Genomic DNA, 15,825 nt, shown 5'->3' with positions numbered 1-15,825 from the left:
AACCACGAGGGTGCAAGAGCGGTTGTGATTGCCTCTTGTAATCAGGAATGCATGAGCCATTCTACCAAGAGAATTGACCTCGCACAAGTGGTTAAATGATGCATGCTGTGCAACCATAAAGGTGTGCTGAGGGCAGCCACGACCGCATACTCGAATAGCTCTTGACAGAACTTTGGACCCGCTCTTCCCGCGAATCTACCTACCTACACATTCCACACCCCTACCTCAGACCAACCTCTCCCAATGACGACGACGACGACGATGGAGATGAGCAAGCCTCAGTAGCCAGGCGAGGGGCTGCCGATTCGCTTTTTTATCGCCTGCCCCCGCAGCGGCTCCACGCTGCTCATGAGGATATTCGCCGAATCACCCGCCTGCACAGTTACGAGCCGGTTGATTCTAATGGGGAATGCGAACTCGAATGCAGCTTTCCGTCCGGATTACTCAATTCTCGAAAACCCCTCCCGTCACCATGTTTTCGCTGACGCCATGAACTCCGGCAAGAAGTTTCTCATCTCTAAGGAGGAGCTCGGGAACGATAGCGGGAAAGGAGAATGCCTATACGACGTTTGCCCACGGTGGGCATATCCCATAGTCTGACCAGTCTTCATAGTTCGCGATCCCATCCGTGTGTTCGACAGCTGGAAGAGTATGGGATGGACGGATGCAGGCAGCTTGGTTGGTTGCTTCACCAACATATTCCGGATGCTCGGGCAAGCGCCATCGCACGACATTTCGTGCCTTTTGTACGAGCGGCTTGTGCGTGAGCCCGAGGGCGAAATTTGACGCGTCTGCGACCGCTGGGGAGTTCCGTTTTCCAAAAACATGTTGCAATTTTTGCAACCATTTGGATCTTCGTTCCTCTTCGCGACAGAGCGAGAGAGATCCATCTATTGTGAAGAGAAGCCCCCTGGTCTGTTCGAGACCGTGGAGTCCAACTCGTCTGTTATAGAAGACGCACCATACCATGGCCTTCTATCCAACACGGAGAAGGACAACCTGGAACAGCACCTAGAGCGATTGTACCTAAGTTGCTGGCAGAGCGATGTGCTACGGCTGCGGGCAGTTCTCGCAGAGAAAACATGGATTAGCTTCGATCTCGACGATACACTGCACGAGTTTCGTCGCGCCTCCGGGGCAGCTACCACCAAGGTCCTCGAGGGCATCTCCAAGCGATACGGCACCGCTATGTCTGCGCTGAAGAATGAATACACCAGGATCCTCAAGGAGAAAGCCAGCAATTCCTTCTCCGACGGCAAAACATCGTTTCAGTATCGCAAGAAGAGATCCACATCAGTCCTAGCCCATTTTTCCATCCCGCTAGATGCGGTCTTTATAGAAGAGCTTCTGGAGTCTTACGAGGATACACTCGTAAAGTCGCTTGAGTTGAAGTGTGGGGCGCTGAGCTTGCTTTCGGCAATCAAGGATATGGGCAAGAAGGTTGCCATCATGACAGAAGGCCCGCAAGATGCACAGGAGAGAACAATTCAGGCTCTCGGCATCAGCCAATACGTCGACTTCCTAGCCACTACCAATCATTTTCGGCTGACCAAAACTTCAGGCCTCTTCAGTGCGGTTCTGGGGCATCTGGGCATCTCAGCTGGTGACATTGCCTACATTGGCGACAACGAGCAGCGGGATATGCGGCCCGCTATGGGCGAGGGCATTTTTGCGGTACATCTCGCCGAATCGAAGCATGTTTGTCTCAACTCATTCCCGCCGCAAGTAAACACCCTGAGAAAACTGGAGTACATCATTTGCAGTAGCAGCCCATGTTAGGTAGGTTATCCTTCCACAGCTATATGATTGTGTAAGCCGCTGATTCCTAAATTTTATAGAACGATTGCTCTCGGAACCGTGCAGTGGCACTAAGCGTGCAATTTCAGGGATTAATCAAGGGGAGGTTACAATCAAGATGGTGAGAATTTTCAATGTAGGGGTGTATAGGAGGATAAATTAGAACCTGATCGGAGGAAGGCCGTACCTCTTTAGAGAGTATGACAACTTCCGCACCCGAACGAGGTCCGGTGTTTATTTTGATGCTTATGCGCAAATGCAATCGTTGGGAATACCGTATTTTTTTTCGAGCGGCTGTATATTTGTCAGAAAGAAGGGGTGTTGTGGCTCCAGGTGTTGCAGACGGCATATGGCAAGGCGGCTCGTGATGTTCTCCACCACGTCTGGTTCAGCAGCTCGATATGTCGGCAAAGAAGGGCTGTCTTGTCTGCCTAGTCCTCAACAAGCAAGACGCAGAAGCGCAGACGGCGAACCCTGTCCTCTTCCAGGGGCGTCTTGACGGATAAAGGCGCTCTGCGTGCGATCAGGGTCAGCGCCGGGGATGCCTTTGGCTTATCCAATGTGTACCCATTGACACATTCGCCCAAATCGCTATGCCTCCCAAACGTCAGGAGAATTTAGCGCCGTTTTTTTCAGTGCACACCAAAACTTGCACACGTTTAGCCCCAACGAACAAAATCACAGTTTTCCCGAAAACATCCCCAAATTGAAGTTTTCCGACCCATTTTGATAAGATCTATATTGCCTATACTCGTACCTATCTTTTGATATCTTTTTTTCTGTATTAATGGCAATGTATGTATACTGTAGTAGTTTAATAGCCTACTAGGCCTCGGATAGTGCTAAGACATTAGATAAATAATCGAACTTAAAATCAAAGGGTATTGAACTGTACGTGTATTGCCGTTAGTATAGAAAATCGGGTATCAGAAGATATATATAGGTGTAGGCGATGTAAATATCAATTAAAACGGATCGAAAACTTCAATTTGCGGCTGTTTTGGGGCAAAACGCTCAATTCGCGAGCAGATGTCGAGGCCAAACGTGTGCAAATTTTGGTGTGCACAGACTCAAACGGCGCTAAAAATGGATTCTCCTGACGTTTGGGAGGCACAGCGGGTAAGCAGGCGTTGGTGCAGATCCCACCAGACAAGATATACGGGCGACGCATCCAGCTGGCCGGGTCCGACAAAGAAAGCCTTTGCTTTATTGTGTGGCTGGATCAAGCAGTGCAAGGGGATGGGACTGCTGCCCACACGCCTTCTTAACGTTAGCCAGGCGGGCGACGACTACATCAAGCTCGAGATCCCCGCAAAAGGTACACGGGACAATTAAATCGCTCTCTCGTATTACTAGGGCCGCTCGCATCTGATCTGTGCGTTAAAGGCCAACTACACGTAGCACCAAAACGAATCCCGTTATCTCGTCATTACCGCCGCCTACAAGCAACATCAAATCTGGAGCAATGCTCGACAATTCGGCCTGGGACCAATTTGGCCATTTTTATGTATGGGACCAATTCTGGGCTCGCTCGGCTAGAATTAAAGTAATTGTGCATGCTGCGGCGCAGCCTCCCGGAAATGGTCCTTAGGCTGAGCAAGCCTGAGCAAATCCTAAGCAAATCCTGAGCCAATTCTGAGCCGCGCCTGAGCTAGGTATGTAGGGTAAACGAGGTACGAAAAGGGAAACTTGGTGTGTCCAGATTCGTCGCACAAAACAGGAGGAACAGCGGTGATAACCCATGTGTCTTAGCCACAACAATACCATATATGTATGCCGAAAATATACCGTCGACTGTGGTATCTAATCATTCTGCTGGGAGGTTGGAGGATGAATTTTCGTAACTAAAACGGAGCGTTCTTTTCTTGCTTCTTCAGCGTCCCTTCTTCGCTCCTCCAGCGTTCCTTCCTCACTTCTTGAGCGTTCCTTCTGCGCTTCTTCAGTATTTATAGTACATGTCGAAAACTCATTAGGAAGCTTCGCTCAATGAATTCTTCTTGCCCTCAATAGGCCCGTTTGCACCTCCCTATTATTGTTGTTCCTGAAGGGCCAGCTACTACCATTGTAGTTCCCATCTTCACTGCCTACAGTAAACGAGGAAGTGGGAAGAAAGAATGAGGAAGAAAGTTAAATCCTCCAAACACTAGAGCCACTACAGTGAGACGAGAGAAGACCTCCCTGAGTCCCACCCGTATCGCAAAACGGCCGGATGATAACAACATTTAAACAAAATCCCACCCTCTCTCACTTCTAGCCAACAGTAGTGAATCATGATCCGAACTAGTCTAGAGGTAACTTCCCTTCTGTGTATGCTTGGGCCGGCTGGCCGTCTCAACCACCCTCCGAGAGTACGACCTGATAGACACTGCGCCTGGATGAATCCAACACGACGATGTCTTGGCGTTCCTACGGACAAGCTATTTAAGTCAAAAGGTAGTCGTTCGCCCATTGCCGTAACGAACGGTACCCGTTTATACTGACTGTTACAATATCAGATTCGTCGATTCATCATCATCCAAACTCTGCGACCGGCACCTCGAACGGGGGGGGGGGGATAAAGAGTATCAAGCCAGGTGGTAAAAACTCAATCGACGATGCAGGAGTTTGTGGGGAAGGAAGGATTGTAGTTGATTGCTAGGTGAGGGGGAGCTGTCACAGTATAAAAGGGAACCATTCAATGTGGCAAGAGACGGTTGCCGTTTGCCTCGATAGCTGTTTATGTATGGCTGAGCTAAGCAGTGGTAACAATGGAGAAGAAATAATCACACGTTCGTTCAGTTTTTTTTTTTACGGACGCAATCATTAAAGAAGCAGATCATCCTGTAACTTGGGAAAGCTCCACTGAACACCCCGCGCCCCTAGTGATGTGAGCGGATCACAGATGGTGACGGCGTTGAGCTTCCGGGTAAGATACATTACGCAATACTGTGCGCTATCCTCGATCCTACCGTGCGGAATCACCCTGCCCGCGCCGTTCCCTCTCCAGCATGGCGTCAAACTCTTTCTGCGCCTGCTCTTGTGACGTCGTCTTGCCCTGGTCTGGGTTCCGATATGTGTACTGATCAGCAGTCTGCTGCCCGCCAGAAGGGTCCTCCTGGCTACCCTTAACCCCCGATTGCTGTCGAATTCTGTCCCAGGCCGAGCCAGTAGTGGTCGTTGGGGAGCGTGATGCCGTCGGCGCCGTCTTCTGGTGTGATGGGGCCACAGGCGAAGCGTCATCAAATATGGACGAATTGTCGCTACCGAGGTCGTCGCTACGGGTCTGACTGCCGTTACTGCTAGCACCGCTGTTGAAGGTGCCGGTGCCGGAGCTACCGGGGCTTCCGCTGCTGCGGCTCCACGAAGATTGCCTTCCTTGATACCGATCCTTGGAGAACGCCGGCGGTACTTGGGCTGCCGGTTCCGGTGGTTGTTGTTGTTGTTGTTCATCTGATGACGGTGGCGGCCAAATGGGATCATTCACGGCGGGCGAGACGCCCTCCTCCTCGGAAGGCAGCTTATGGGACTCCTTTTCAGCGCGCGTGAGGGACTCTCTCACAGCTTCGAGTTTTGGGTCATTCAGCACCTTGACCAAGTATGACGACGTGGCTACTGAGGCCATGATCGGTTGGATAACGAAGTACGAGGTCAGCGTGTAGGCCGTGAACCGTAGGGCATGCCACAGTAATTGCGCCTGCACGCCGCGCACGATCGGCAACCGCTGGGCCGGGAAGACATCCGGGTTCAGTGTAGTCGCTGAGAAGAAGGGGAAGCGGTATTCGCGGCGTTTGTTGTAGGTAAAGTAGGCCGCCGCGGTGAACGTGAGGGGTAGGGTGTAGGCGCCCAGGACCAGTCTCTGGCTGCGGTACAGCGCAAGCGCGTCCGCCTCAGCCGGCGTCAGCACGCGGTTCATGTAAGACGAGGTCTGGACTAGGGTGGATGCGACCATCCCCTTTTGCCACATCTGGCTGAAGCCAAACGGCCGGGACACGAGCGGCATCTGTGGCAGCCTGTCAAAGGGCACGCTGAGCAGCTTGAGTCCTTCCTCGGCCTGTGCTGGCGTCATGCGAACAAGACGATTCCCCCTAAACGTGCCCATGTTCCGGACGTCCGTGGGCCGGTCCGCCCGGTACCCATCGCCCGTGCCGAATCCTTGTCCGGGCGCGTCGTCTGCGCCCGGCCACGACATGGTGTCGTTGTTTTATTTCCTCTTCTGTGGGGGGGTGGTGGTTGATGGGGACTTGGGGAGGGGCAGAGGCTTTTTGTCTGGAGCTGTTAGCCTCGGCGCATGACCAATTGATCAATTGGGTGGCCGCGGAGAGGGTGGTGTTTATACCTACGATGCGGGGTTAGAACAGCGCCGGGTTTCGTGGTGGTCTTGTGGGAGGAAGTGGCATGACGTAAAGCAAGGAACTGCTTTTGGCGAGAGCTTCAGTCGCTTCTTGTTACATCCATAATTAACCCTAACCCTTAAAAGCTGACTGTGGGCCGCTGCGGAAACTGTGGGGCATGTTTCTGCCGCTTCATTCCGCCTTTGGCCGGGAGTTGGAGCAAATGCGCAGGGTCGCGGTCACTCACGTCCCGCTCGCGGCAGAGCTGCCCCCAAAAGTGGACCAAAATCCTCACTCTTCACACTTCTCGCCCACCCTTACCCCCAACACCTCGGCTCAGAACACAACTCTGGTTGTTGGCTCTGGGCGCCTGCCACTCTCAGCCTCACTGACCACCTCCAACATTCAAAATGGCGTCCCAACAACAGGCCTTGGTCATGGAGACCATCCTCGCGTTCCGGCGGACGCTGAAGCGCAAAGCCTACGGTAAGCCCACCCTTGAGTACCATGGAATCTCCCGTCGCCGACGGCATTCTCACTGACCGCACCTTCTTTCTCCAGACTCCGACTCTGACTCGTCAATTGATGGAACCACAAACCGCGGCAACAAGCTTAAGAAGCGGGCGCGGTTCGTCCGCCAGGGTCGCATGACCTCATCTATGGGCCCAGCCGCCTACAAGCAAGTTGCTGAGCACGCTGGCTACCACCGCTCCATCATCCACCGCAACCCGCCGCTGATCGACGAGGACGGCTATGATATCGAAAGCGACGACGATGAGGAGCAGGTCCAGGAGGCTCTGGCCTCGGCGCTAGAGGAGAATCCCTACGCCAACGTCCGGCTGGAAGGTGGGCTGCAAACATTACGTTGCCTAGGGTATTGGGAACCCGGAACTGACATTTGTTTTAACACGCAGATATCCTTGCCCCCTTAACCGCCGTCACCGACTTGCCATCGCACCCGACCTTTTCTCGACCGTATACCTCGAAAGCGCTCGACGAGCTGATTGAACAGGGGCGCAACCTAATGCAGAAAGAGAACAAGGCGCTGTGGAAGGCTAAGCCCTTATTGACTAAGATGGTCGGCGACAACACATGGGCCCCCTGCGGCCTCATGGCAGCCCCCGACGACCGCGACGCTTTGCTGTTTAGCGACACTGCCAGCTTCTTCAACCGCGCTGCAAACCGTCTATTGACTGCCCCCAGTACCAACGGGAACCTTTATCCAGGTCCCGCAGAGTCTGCGGTACGCGGGACAGATGGGATGAGAGCGCCGGCACAGATTGTGGGGCAAGAAAAGGCGGACACAGCAGAAAAGGTGCAAGATCAGGATGGGGAAACCCTGCCAGATGCGCATGCAAATACAAATGGGGAGAGCAAGCCTAGCGGGGTAGAATCAAACTCAGAGCGGAAGGTCAATGGGGCCACAGAGGGGCAAGGCGAAGCACCCGGCAAAGACGGACCCTCAAGCAACACAAGGGACGGTGACGGCGACGTGGATATGGCCGAAGCAGCTGCGAGCGCCGCTCGGAACGAGAGGCTACCCGCAAAATCAGCACCAGCACCAGCACCGGCACACGGGGTATTGCCCCCTCTCGACCAGCACGCTCCCGACCCATCCTCCCCTCTCCCCGAATCCCTCGACGAACTCTTTATCCACCCTCTCTTCCGCCTCCCGCCCGCAGCCCACCCCGACCGCGACCTCGGTCTCCCCGAGCAGGAAGCCGAAGAAGTCCGTCGCCTTCTACTGCTCTACGTGCAAAAACAAGAAGAAATCTGCCGCGGCACCACACGCCTGTACGAGGGCCTTCTACGAGCCGACCGGCTGCGGAAGACGGTGTGGCAGTGGTCGAAGGCCGAGGCGCACTGCGGGCCGGATCGTGACATGTCGGATGGCGAGGACTGGTATGATCGCGAAGCGTGGGGGTTGACGGAGGATTTGAAGAAGGGCGAGGATGAGGTTGAGGAGGAGGCGGTGGCCGCGGCCGCTCAGACGCAGAAGAAGACGCGGAATCGGAAGTAGACTCCAAAATATCCCTTGACGGGGGGAGTTAGGAAGGTTGGGAGTGGGTTGATGGAGTTAGCGGTGTTAGATGTGGGATTTATATCCGGAGTTAGGAGACAAGGGACTGGAAGGCAGGGTACGGGAATTGGTATGCATTGATGAGAACTGGATTGGGGGAGAGGATCATTGCACTGCGTGTGTTCAAGACCTTTTTTTTTTTTTTGGCAAACCTGGTTACCTCTTTTGGGGGTTCTTTTTCCTTTATCGTTTATTTTCATTTTTTGGGGGTCCTTCAGCTGTGTTTGGGTGAGATCTCTCCCCTTGATAGGTATCCAGGGTTGAGAGACGAGAATAGATACCATGTGCTTAACCCTCGATTTGCTAGTGCCGCTTGCTGTCTTGGCATAGTTAACTTACGCAATTGCCTGGAGACTTTGGCGAATGCGAGATTGCGAAAAAGGTCTGAATCAAAACCATGTGTTTGTTAGCCAACCTCGCAGACAAGCTCAACCTCTCGGCCCCCAAACCCCGAGCCGTCGATCAAAGGACTTAACGTCATAAATCATAATTCCGTTCCTCATCGGAATCGAATCTCGGTATTACCAGAATGAAACCATCTCAGCCTTGCCACGCTCCGCAATGAAATTCAACAATTGGCAACGAACAGCCCGAAACGCAAGGACGGTTTGCCTCCCGCGTCTGGAACAACCCCAACTTGCCCAAACAAGTCTAGCGCGCCCGCCATCGGCACGCCAAGAGTACCGAGCTCCGACCCTGTTCACTCCACTACCGGCCCAGCACGGCCTGTGAGTGGTCCTTCCCCACGATTCCCTTGCCATTTTCAGCAGGGCCCTGAACCTTTTCTTGACCTTCAGATCCCTCGAGTCGGGTCAGCCTGTCGTTCGTTACGTGCTGCCGCGTCTGTGTGTTTGCTCTCTCCAGAGGGATTGATGAAGGAACCGAAATAAACCGAGATTTTGTGGCCAATTGTTGCGTTCGGTGGCTTTTTTCTCTGGGTTTGGAGTTTATTTTCGGGTCGTTTTTTTTACGCACTTTGACACTAACTAACTACCCTTACCCCTCTCTTGCTCTCTCGCTTGCGTGTCGCTCCTTTCTTGAACGGCCCGAGCAAGCAAGGACCTAATGTTTTGGGGTTGGTTGGTACGAGGCAAACACGTTAGTCACACACGGGATAGGCGAGGTTGATGGCAGGATTTGCTTGAAGTCACTTCAGGGGGGCGGCTCGTTCTGCGAATGTGTCCGAGGACCGGGTAAGATGAGGAGGTTCGTGAGTTGTGGCTTCCGCTTCACTTCGGTTGATGATGGGTTGGGCTAGAATAGGCACGCACACCTCGGCTCGGCTCGTTGTTTGTCGGAATGGGGTTGTGTGTGTGTGATGGGTTCATAAAGTTGGTGGCGTCGCGTTTTTTGAGAAGTGGCCTGGATCGGTTGGTTCATTCTTTTCTTCGCTGTCTCTTGGGGGTTCGTTGTCGTACATCGTTGTCGTCATTGTCGTTGGAGACGCGTCGTTCGATCTGAGCCGATTCGAACTATTCGAACTTGGGCTAGCTATCGAGCTATTGTTTTTTTTTTTCATTTGACCCCACACACCCTTCGACGACGTCCGGGCTTTTAACCAACACGCAACCGCAACACTAACGGCCCCTTTCGCCTCCTTACGGACGGACGCACAGAGCTGCTCCAACCGCACGAGCACTTACACACACGGGACGAGACGCACCCTCCCGTGTCTCATTTATTCACAACGGCCTTCATACCTCAGCCACGCTCCCTTGTTGGCGTAGAGGCGTATAACCTCTTCCCATCCCTCTCTTTCTTTCCCTAGCACAACCAACATGGCCGAAAAAGACGCCATGACGACAGATACCGAGCTCGAAAAGCCCACCCCGCCAAGGGGCCTCTCTCCCAGCCCGAAAGACGATACGGATACCGTCCACACCACCAAGCCGGACACAGCAACAACAACCACAACCAAAGCCCAAAATGGCAACAGCACAACAGCCGACCCATTCACAACCGACACTGCCGGCCAAGACTCCGCCACCATCATCTACCCCACGGGCCTCAAACGCATCCTCATCATCGCCTCCCTCTGTCTCGCCGTCTTCCTCGTCGCCCTCGACCAAACCATCATCGCCCCAGCCCTCGGCGCCATCACCGGCGAGTTTTCCTCTGTCGGGGACATCGGTTGGTACGGCGCCTCCTACCTGCTCACCACCACCGCCCTCCAACCCACCTACGGCTCGCTCTACCGCATGTTCAGCGTCAAATGGACCTACCTCGCCGCCGTCGCGGTGTTTGAGCTCGGCAGTTTGGTGTGCGCCCTCGCGCCGACGAGTAATGCCTTCATCGTTGGCCGCGCGGTCGCTGGTATGGGTACCGCGGGCTTGTTTTCGGGAGGCGTGGTCATCTTGTCGTATACGCTGCCGTTGCGGGTGCGGCCGCTGGGGTTTGGGATGATTGGCGCGATGTGGGGGATTGCGAGCGTGGCTGGGCCGTTGTTGGGCGGTGCTTTCACGGATCATGCGACGTGGCGGTGGTGTTTCTATGTGAACTTGCCTATCGGCGGGGCGGCGATGCTGGCGATTTTCTTGTTTTTGCATATCAACCAGACGCGGAGACCGCAGGACCAGGGGTTGAGTGTGGTGCAGCGGATTTTGAGTTTGGATTTGCTAGGCACGGCGATGCTAGTGCCAGCGATTGTGTGTTTGCTGCTGGCGCTGCAGTGGGGGGGTACCGAGCACCCCTGGAATAGTTCGGTGGTGATCGGGTTGTTTGTGGGGTTTGGGCTGATGGCGATTGCGTTTGTCGCGATTCAGATCTGGAAGGGTGATAGGGGCACGTTGCCGCCGCGGTTGTTTAAGAACCGCGACGTGGTCTGCGCCATGATGTTTGCCTTTTTCTTTGGTGCTGCCTTCTTCCCGCTGGTCTATTATCTGTGTAAGTCCGCCCCCTTTTACGCTCCTGAAATAAACAAACAGCCCCCTAACAAGGAACTATCACAGCCCTCTACTTCCAAGCCATCCAAGGCGACACCGCAGTCCAGGCCGGTATCAAGCTGCTCCCGTTGCTCATCTCCGTCGTCATCACCTCAGTCGCCTCCGGCGGCCTGATCACCGCAGTCGGCTACTACAACCCCTTTGTCCTCCCCAGCATGGTGCTCTTCACCGTAGGCGCAGGCATGATCACCACCTTCACCCTCGACAGCCCCTTGCGCGTCTGGTTCGGGTACCAAGTCATCGCCGGTATGTCTTCTCTCTTTTTCCCCTTCCACACTCCTCACTCACTAACACCCTCCAGGCCTCGGCATAGGCGTCGGCTTCCAAACGGGCGTCCTCGTAGTCCAAAACAGCGTCTCGCACGAATGGATCCCCCAAGCGACCGCCTGCGTACAATTCTTCCAATCCATGGGCGGCGCCATCTTCATCGCCGTCGCGCAATCCGTCTTCCAAAACGGTCTCACCACCGGCGTCCAACACAACACGCCGCAAATCCCGGCCGAAATCTTCATCCACAGCGGTGCGTCCCAGATCCGTCAGGTGCTGGCCCAGCTGCACGCCGAGGATAAACTGAGGGATGTGTTGGCTGCTTACTTGGATGGGTTGAGGGGATCGTATTTTATTACGGTGGGGTGTGCGGCTGCGGCGTTTGCGGCGGCGTGTGGGTTGAGTTGGAAGAAGATTCAAAAGAGGGGGGCGGCGCCTAAGAATGAGCCAGATGCGGTGGAAAAGGGGGAGGTGGGTGGGGAGATTGCAGCAAAGGAGACTGAACACTAGGGGCTGTCTATAAAAGGGCGTCAGGATAGATGTGTCTGGGCATGTATCGATAGATCGGGCTGTCATTTCACTGTACAGATGGGTGGGCGTCGCTCATCTAAATGTAGAGAATTGTATATAATTAGCTTGAAGTGTTGGAAATAAGATACCCTACTCTTGTTTGCCTGTACATCACGCAGTCGCCCCTAATCCAATTATTAAACGGCCCAAAGGCTCGGGGAAGTATTTGATGCTTAGATATAGCTAACAAGCAACGCCACCAATCGCTACTGTTTCACAACCCGTATATCACGACCCAAAGGACCCGCCCTAGCCCTCCTGGACTGAGGAGGATAACAGCCCAACATTGAATCTTGACCCTTCCACATAGATAGGTTCCACCCGCTGTTGCAGCGACCATCTTCCCACGAAGACCTAGGAATCGGCAAGGAAAAGAGATCGATTCGCCCGTTCCTAACATCCTCATCCCAAGAAAGTAGCAGAGCACAAACGCACCATGATAGCATGTCAACAACTCCTTCACTTCTACTCTAGACAGTCTGAACCCTAAATTTAACCTAAATAATCCCATCCCACCCCTCTAATACCCAACTCCCAATGTGATAGATATTCCAGTAACAAACAACCAGCCTACCCGTCGCCCCCCCTTCTTTCCTACCTACCTACCCTGAAAAACAAATTGTCTATCCTGCGTATGCTGGCGGGTATCAAGCCTCCCATCACCCACAAGCGAAAGAAAAAAGGAGAGAGCCAGACAACTCAAAAACAGAAGTCATAACGCATTAGCTCATTTGTTCATCCATTCATGGCTGACATCTTGCTCATCCGACTTTACCAACCATTCAACCAGTCATTTGCTCCATATCCATACCCTTGATACGTTCATCACGATAAGTATCTTCTCCTTTAGATCCAAGTCGACGATGCGGGTTGCCTTGACGAGATAGATATATCGTATCGGCGCGACAACATCGTCACTTTCGCGGCCCCAAACCCGGATTCCTTAATCCTCCAATCATCGCATGTTTTGATAGTCTTGCTTCAAGTCCAAAAGACTTTCAAGCTCCGGAAAAAGGCAGGGCGTCAGCCCTGACTGGGATGACGCCATCTGAACCCAGTGACACCTGATCGCAGCCTGACAATCCGCGACTGGTCGCCCCACGGAATCGCGTGCTCCGCACGTCATGCAGCGCAAACATTCCCCTTTCCCACGCCCCGATTGAGTTTGGCGATCGCTTGTCCGCGGCCTCGCCTGGGGAACGGCTTGAGCAGACCCTTATGTTCCCCAACCCAACCCGCGTTGTATTTCTTGTTTTGCAGTCCCCGCAGGACTCAGCTTTCAAACTTTCGATATTCATGGCCCAGTGCTGAATACGTCATGGCTCTTGGAGCTTCTACTCCCCGAGCCCAGCCATACCTGCCGTGGCCGAAAAGTTGCCATATCCCTCCTCTTCTTCGCTCTCGCTCTCCTCACTCAGCGGACTTTGCATTCCGCTAGCCTCCGTGCTATGGGCTCTTCCAAATTCTATCCCGCTCATGCTCCCACTTCCGCTACCGAATCCACCCATACTCAATCCACTTCCTCCAGCCCCAGTGCCGCTTCCTCGGACCGGAGCCCCTGTTCCCCCAAGGGCTAAAAGACTTTGCCTCCTTGCCGCGTCGATATCCACCGCGCTCGTGCTCCGACTCAGCAGGGGCTTCTCGGGAAGCTTTTTGAGCAGCCCCGTCGAGATATCCAACATACCCATCGCGAATTCGGTTAATCCCCTACCCTCGCCGGGCTTGGAGCTCACAGACAGTGTCCAGCGGTATTCACCTAACCTTCGTCGATACCACTCTCCCTCTTCTCTCCCTGGGGACGTCGCCCAGAGCAGGGAGCCAAACGTGCCGATAAGAGCAAAGTTGGTCTTGGAAGCGAAGTACCAAAAGGCACGGAGGTGGGATGGCGTGAGTCGGTTCACAAAGTCCATGGCGGAGATAAGGCGGGCTTTGGCGGCGCTGCGGCAGATATGTTGGATATAAGGGTCGACACCGCCGGCTGTAGCGACCGGGGAAGAGCCTGGGGTCGCAGAAGCAGCCGACGTTGTGGCAGCGTCCATGGACCGGATGATGCGACGGTGGAGGGTGATTTCGGTGGCAAAGTAGGCGAGGTGGAGATAGCCTATACTGCAGAGACGGCTGGATTGGTTGAGGCTGCTCTGAAAATTGGAGTCCATCCTCACGACAGCCGGGAGACCTGAATACCACTCCTTCAGCTTAAGTTGGATCGGTTTGGCAAGAGAGAGGATGAGTTGCGTCGCTTGAGCCCCCGCGTTGGCCGCGGTATGGGAAGCCTGCAATGTGTAAAAGGTTTCAAGGATCTCGGCCAGGATCTGCGAGAGCTGCACCATCTGCCCAAACAACACTCGCCCGCGCTCAATTTCCAGCCTCTCCTCGACATCGTTATCGTCCCATTCCACGTCCGGAAAGTCGTTCGGGTTCAAGGACTGGACCGCCCAATTGGAAGCGAATATATGAGACGGTCGGCCATGGACAAGCGCGCCCCATTTGTCCTACGGGATTTGAGGTGTTAGAACCCGTATGTACATACCTCCGCCGCAAGAAGACGAGGCGGGGGCAACTTACCTGCATATACAACGCCCACGCCAGGCGTTTCCGGAGCCCGCGTTCCCATGGTGGGATCTTCCAGTGGCTGCAATCCAAGTGCAGGCCAAGTTCTTGCCCGACGGCAACAAGTTGCGCCGTCGGTGCCCATTGGTCGCCCTCGGGCCGCTGCGAAAGGATCAACCCAGCTTGTATCGTCGAGAGTTTCGGTCGATACATGGCATCTGCAAGAGTGGTCCGGACTAGCCTCTCAAGCTCGCGGACGTTGGGACGGGGAAGACCAGCCAACTCTTCCGAGTGCTCCCACCAGTTGATGGCCAATATGTACACAGCGGCAAGGAGCGGCGGCGAGAATTCGCGATGCGATCGCTCATATTTTTCGAGGAAGACGTTCTTCTGAATTACGGGGAAGGCCGGGTGCACGACCCGAAAGTACAGATCGATCAACCTGCGGCTATGGGGCGCCACGATATTCTCGATCTCGTCGACATCATCGAAGATGTGGTCATAGCCGGGCGTGTTGCTATCGGGGAGAAGCAGGAAGGTGTCATTGTCGCTCACCCTCCGGAGGGTTCCCCGCGCGAGGAGGCTTTCGTCGTGCGGGTCGAATGGGGAAAGGCTAATGAGGGATGGCTCAAAGTCGGTGGTGGGCCCGATATACTGACTGTATCGGTCTGCTTGGAGGCCGAGTGTACGCTTCAACAATGTCGGGCCCCCGAAGTTCGCCATCTCCTCAATTAGGGAGCTGCTGGTCGTTGTGCACGAGAAGCTGTGCTGCTGATGCCGCCGCCTCCTGATATCAGACCGCCCAGGGGAACTAGATTGGCCAATCGGGTGTTAGATAGTCGGTGTCGTGTGCTGGCCCGGGGGGGCGCAGAGAGGAAGCATGGGGGGGTGAACTGAGGCGGGGGAGAAGAGGACAGCGACGAGGCAAAGCGTGGGGTGTATTGGGGCTAGGCCTGAGGACGGGGGAGGGGGACGGCTCTCACCTTCTTTTGCTACTGCTGGTTTCGAGGTCCCCGTTCAGTTTGCGTTTCCGTGGCGCGGGGCTGTCGATCAATGAACACTCTGTCCCTGCTACAAGACAAGCAACACAGCTCTCTTCTTCTTCGCCCATGGCGCAGTCAGTCCTCCGGTTGAGGCAGGCCTCGCAGGGCGGTGCTGAAAAGCCGCTCACAGAGTCCGAGTCGGGCGAGTTGAAGCCGCTGCGGAAGGAATCTAGGTGTATGCTGCTCTGACGACTCGGAGGGAAGCGTGGCGGTTTTGGCGCAATGGCTATGGGAGCCGTCCGGGGAAGTGCGCAAGGGGTAGACAT

General features: G+C 54.6%; 5 protein-coding genes across 5 annotated transcripts; 3 read left to right on the top strand and 2 right to left on the bottom strand.

The window, feature by feature from the left end:
* Positions 1 to 348: 348 nt before the first annotated feature.
* Positions 349 to 1,779, top strand: C8A04DRAFT_34263 (HAD-like domain-containing protein; the record flags this gene model as incomplete). The annotated part of the gene is made up of 3 exons (XM_062782770.1): positions 349 to 578; positions 642 to 763; positions 809 to 1,779. 3 exons carry the CDS (start codon positions 349 to 351, stop codon positions 1,777 to 1,779), a joined length of 1,323 nt encoding a protein of 440 aa, XP_062640938.1.
* Positions 1,780 to 4,741: 2,962 nt separating this feature from the next.
* On the bottom strand, positions 4,742 to 5,965 carry C8A04DRAFT_9029 (uncharacterized protein; the record flags this gene model as incomplete). Its single annotated transcript, XM_062785326.1, has 2 exons — positions 4,742 to 5,051; positions 5,175 to 5,965. 2 exons carry the CDS (start codon positions 5,963 to 5,965, stop codon positions 4,742 to 4,744), a joined length of 1,101 nt encoding a protein of 366 aa, XP_062640937.1.
* A 552-nt stretch (positions 5,966 to 6,517) lies between these two features.
* C8A04DRAFT_8973 (uncharacterized protein) lies at positions 6,518 to 8,127 on the top strand (the record flags this gene model as incomplete). Its single annotated transcript, XM_062785308.1, has 3 exons — positions 6,518 to 6,593; positions 6,669 to 6,953; positions 7,022 to 8,127. The coding sequence occupies 3 exons, from the start codon at positions 6,518 to 6,520 to the stop codon at positions 8,125 to 8,127; spliced, it is 1,467 nt and encodes a 488-aa protein (XP_062640936.1).
* A 1,838-nt stretch (positions 8,128 to 9,965) lies between these two features.
* C8A04DRAFT_24823 (major facilitator superfamily domain-containing protein) lies at positions 9,966 to 11,906 on the top strand (the record flags this gene model as incomplete). The annotated part of the gene is made up of 3 exons (XM_062779314.1): positions 9,966 to 11,070; positions 11,136 to 11,375; positions 11,431 to 11,906. 3 exons carry the CDS (start codon positions 9,966 to 9,968, stop codon positions 11,904 to 11,906), a joined length of 1,821 nt encoding a protein of 606 aa, XP_062640935.1.
* Positions 11,907 to 13,300: 1,394 nt separating this feature from the next.
* C8A04DRAFT_8899 (fungal-specific transcription factor domain-containing protein) lies at positions 13,301 to 15,825 on the bottom strand (the record flags this gene model as incomplete). The annotated part of the gene is made up of 3 exons (XM_062785284.1): positions 13,301 to 14,458; positions 14,532 to 15,327; positions 15,500 to 15,825. The coding sequence occupies 3 exons, from the start codon at positions 15,823 to 15,825 to the stop codon at positions 13,301 to 13,303; spliced, it is 2,280 nt and encodes a 759-aa protein (XP_062640934.1).

Source organism: Dichotomopilus funicola (assembly GCF_033296635.1).
Source record: "Dichotomopilus funicola strain CBS 141.50 unplaced genomic scaffold C8A04scaffold_3, whole genome shotgun sequence".
NCBI lineage: Eukaryota > Fungi > Ascomycota > Sordariomycetes > Sordariales > Chaetomiaceae > Dichotomopilus > Dichotomopilus funicola.
Note: the sequence above shows the minus strand (reverse complement) of the source record. Positions and strands in the feature narration are given on the sequence as shown.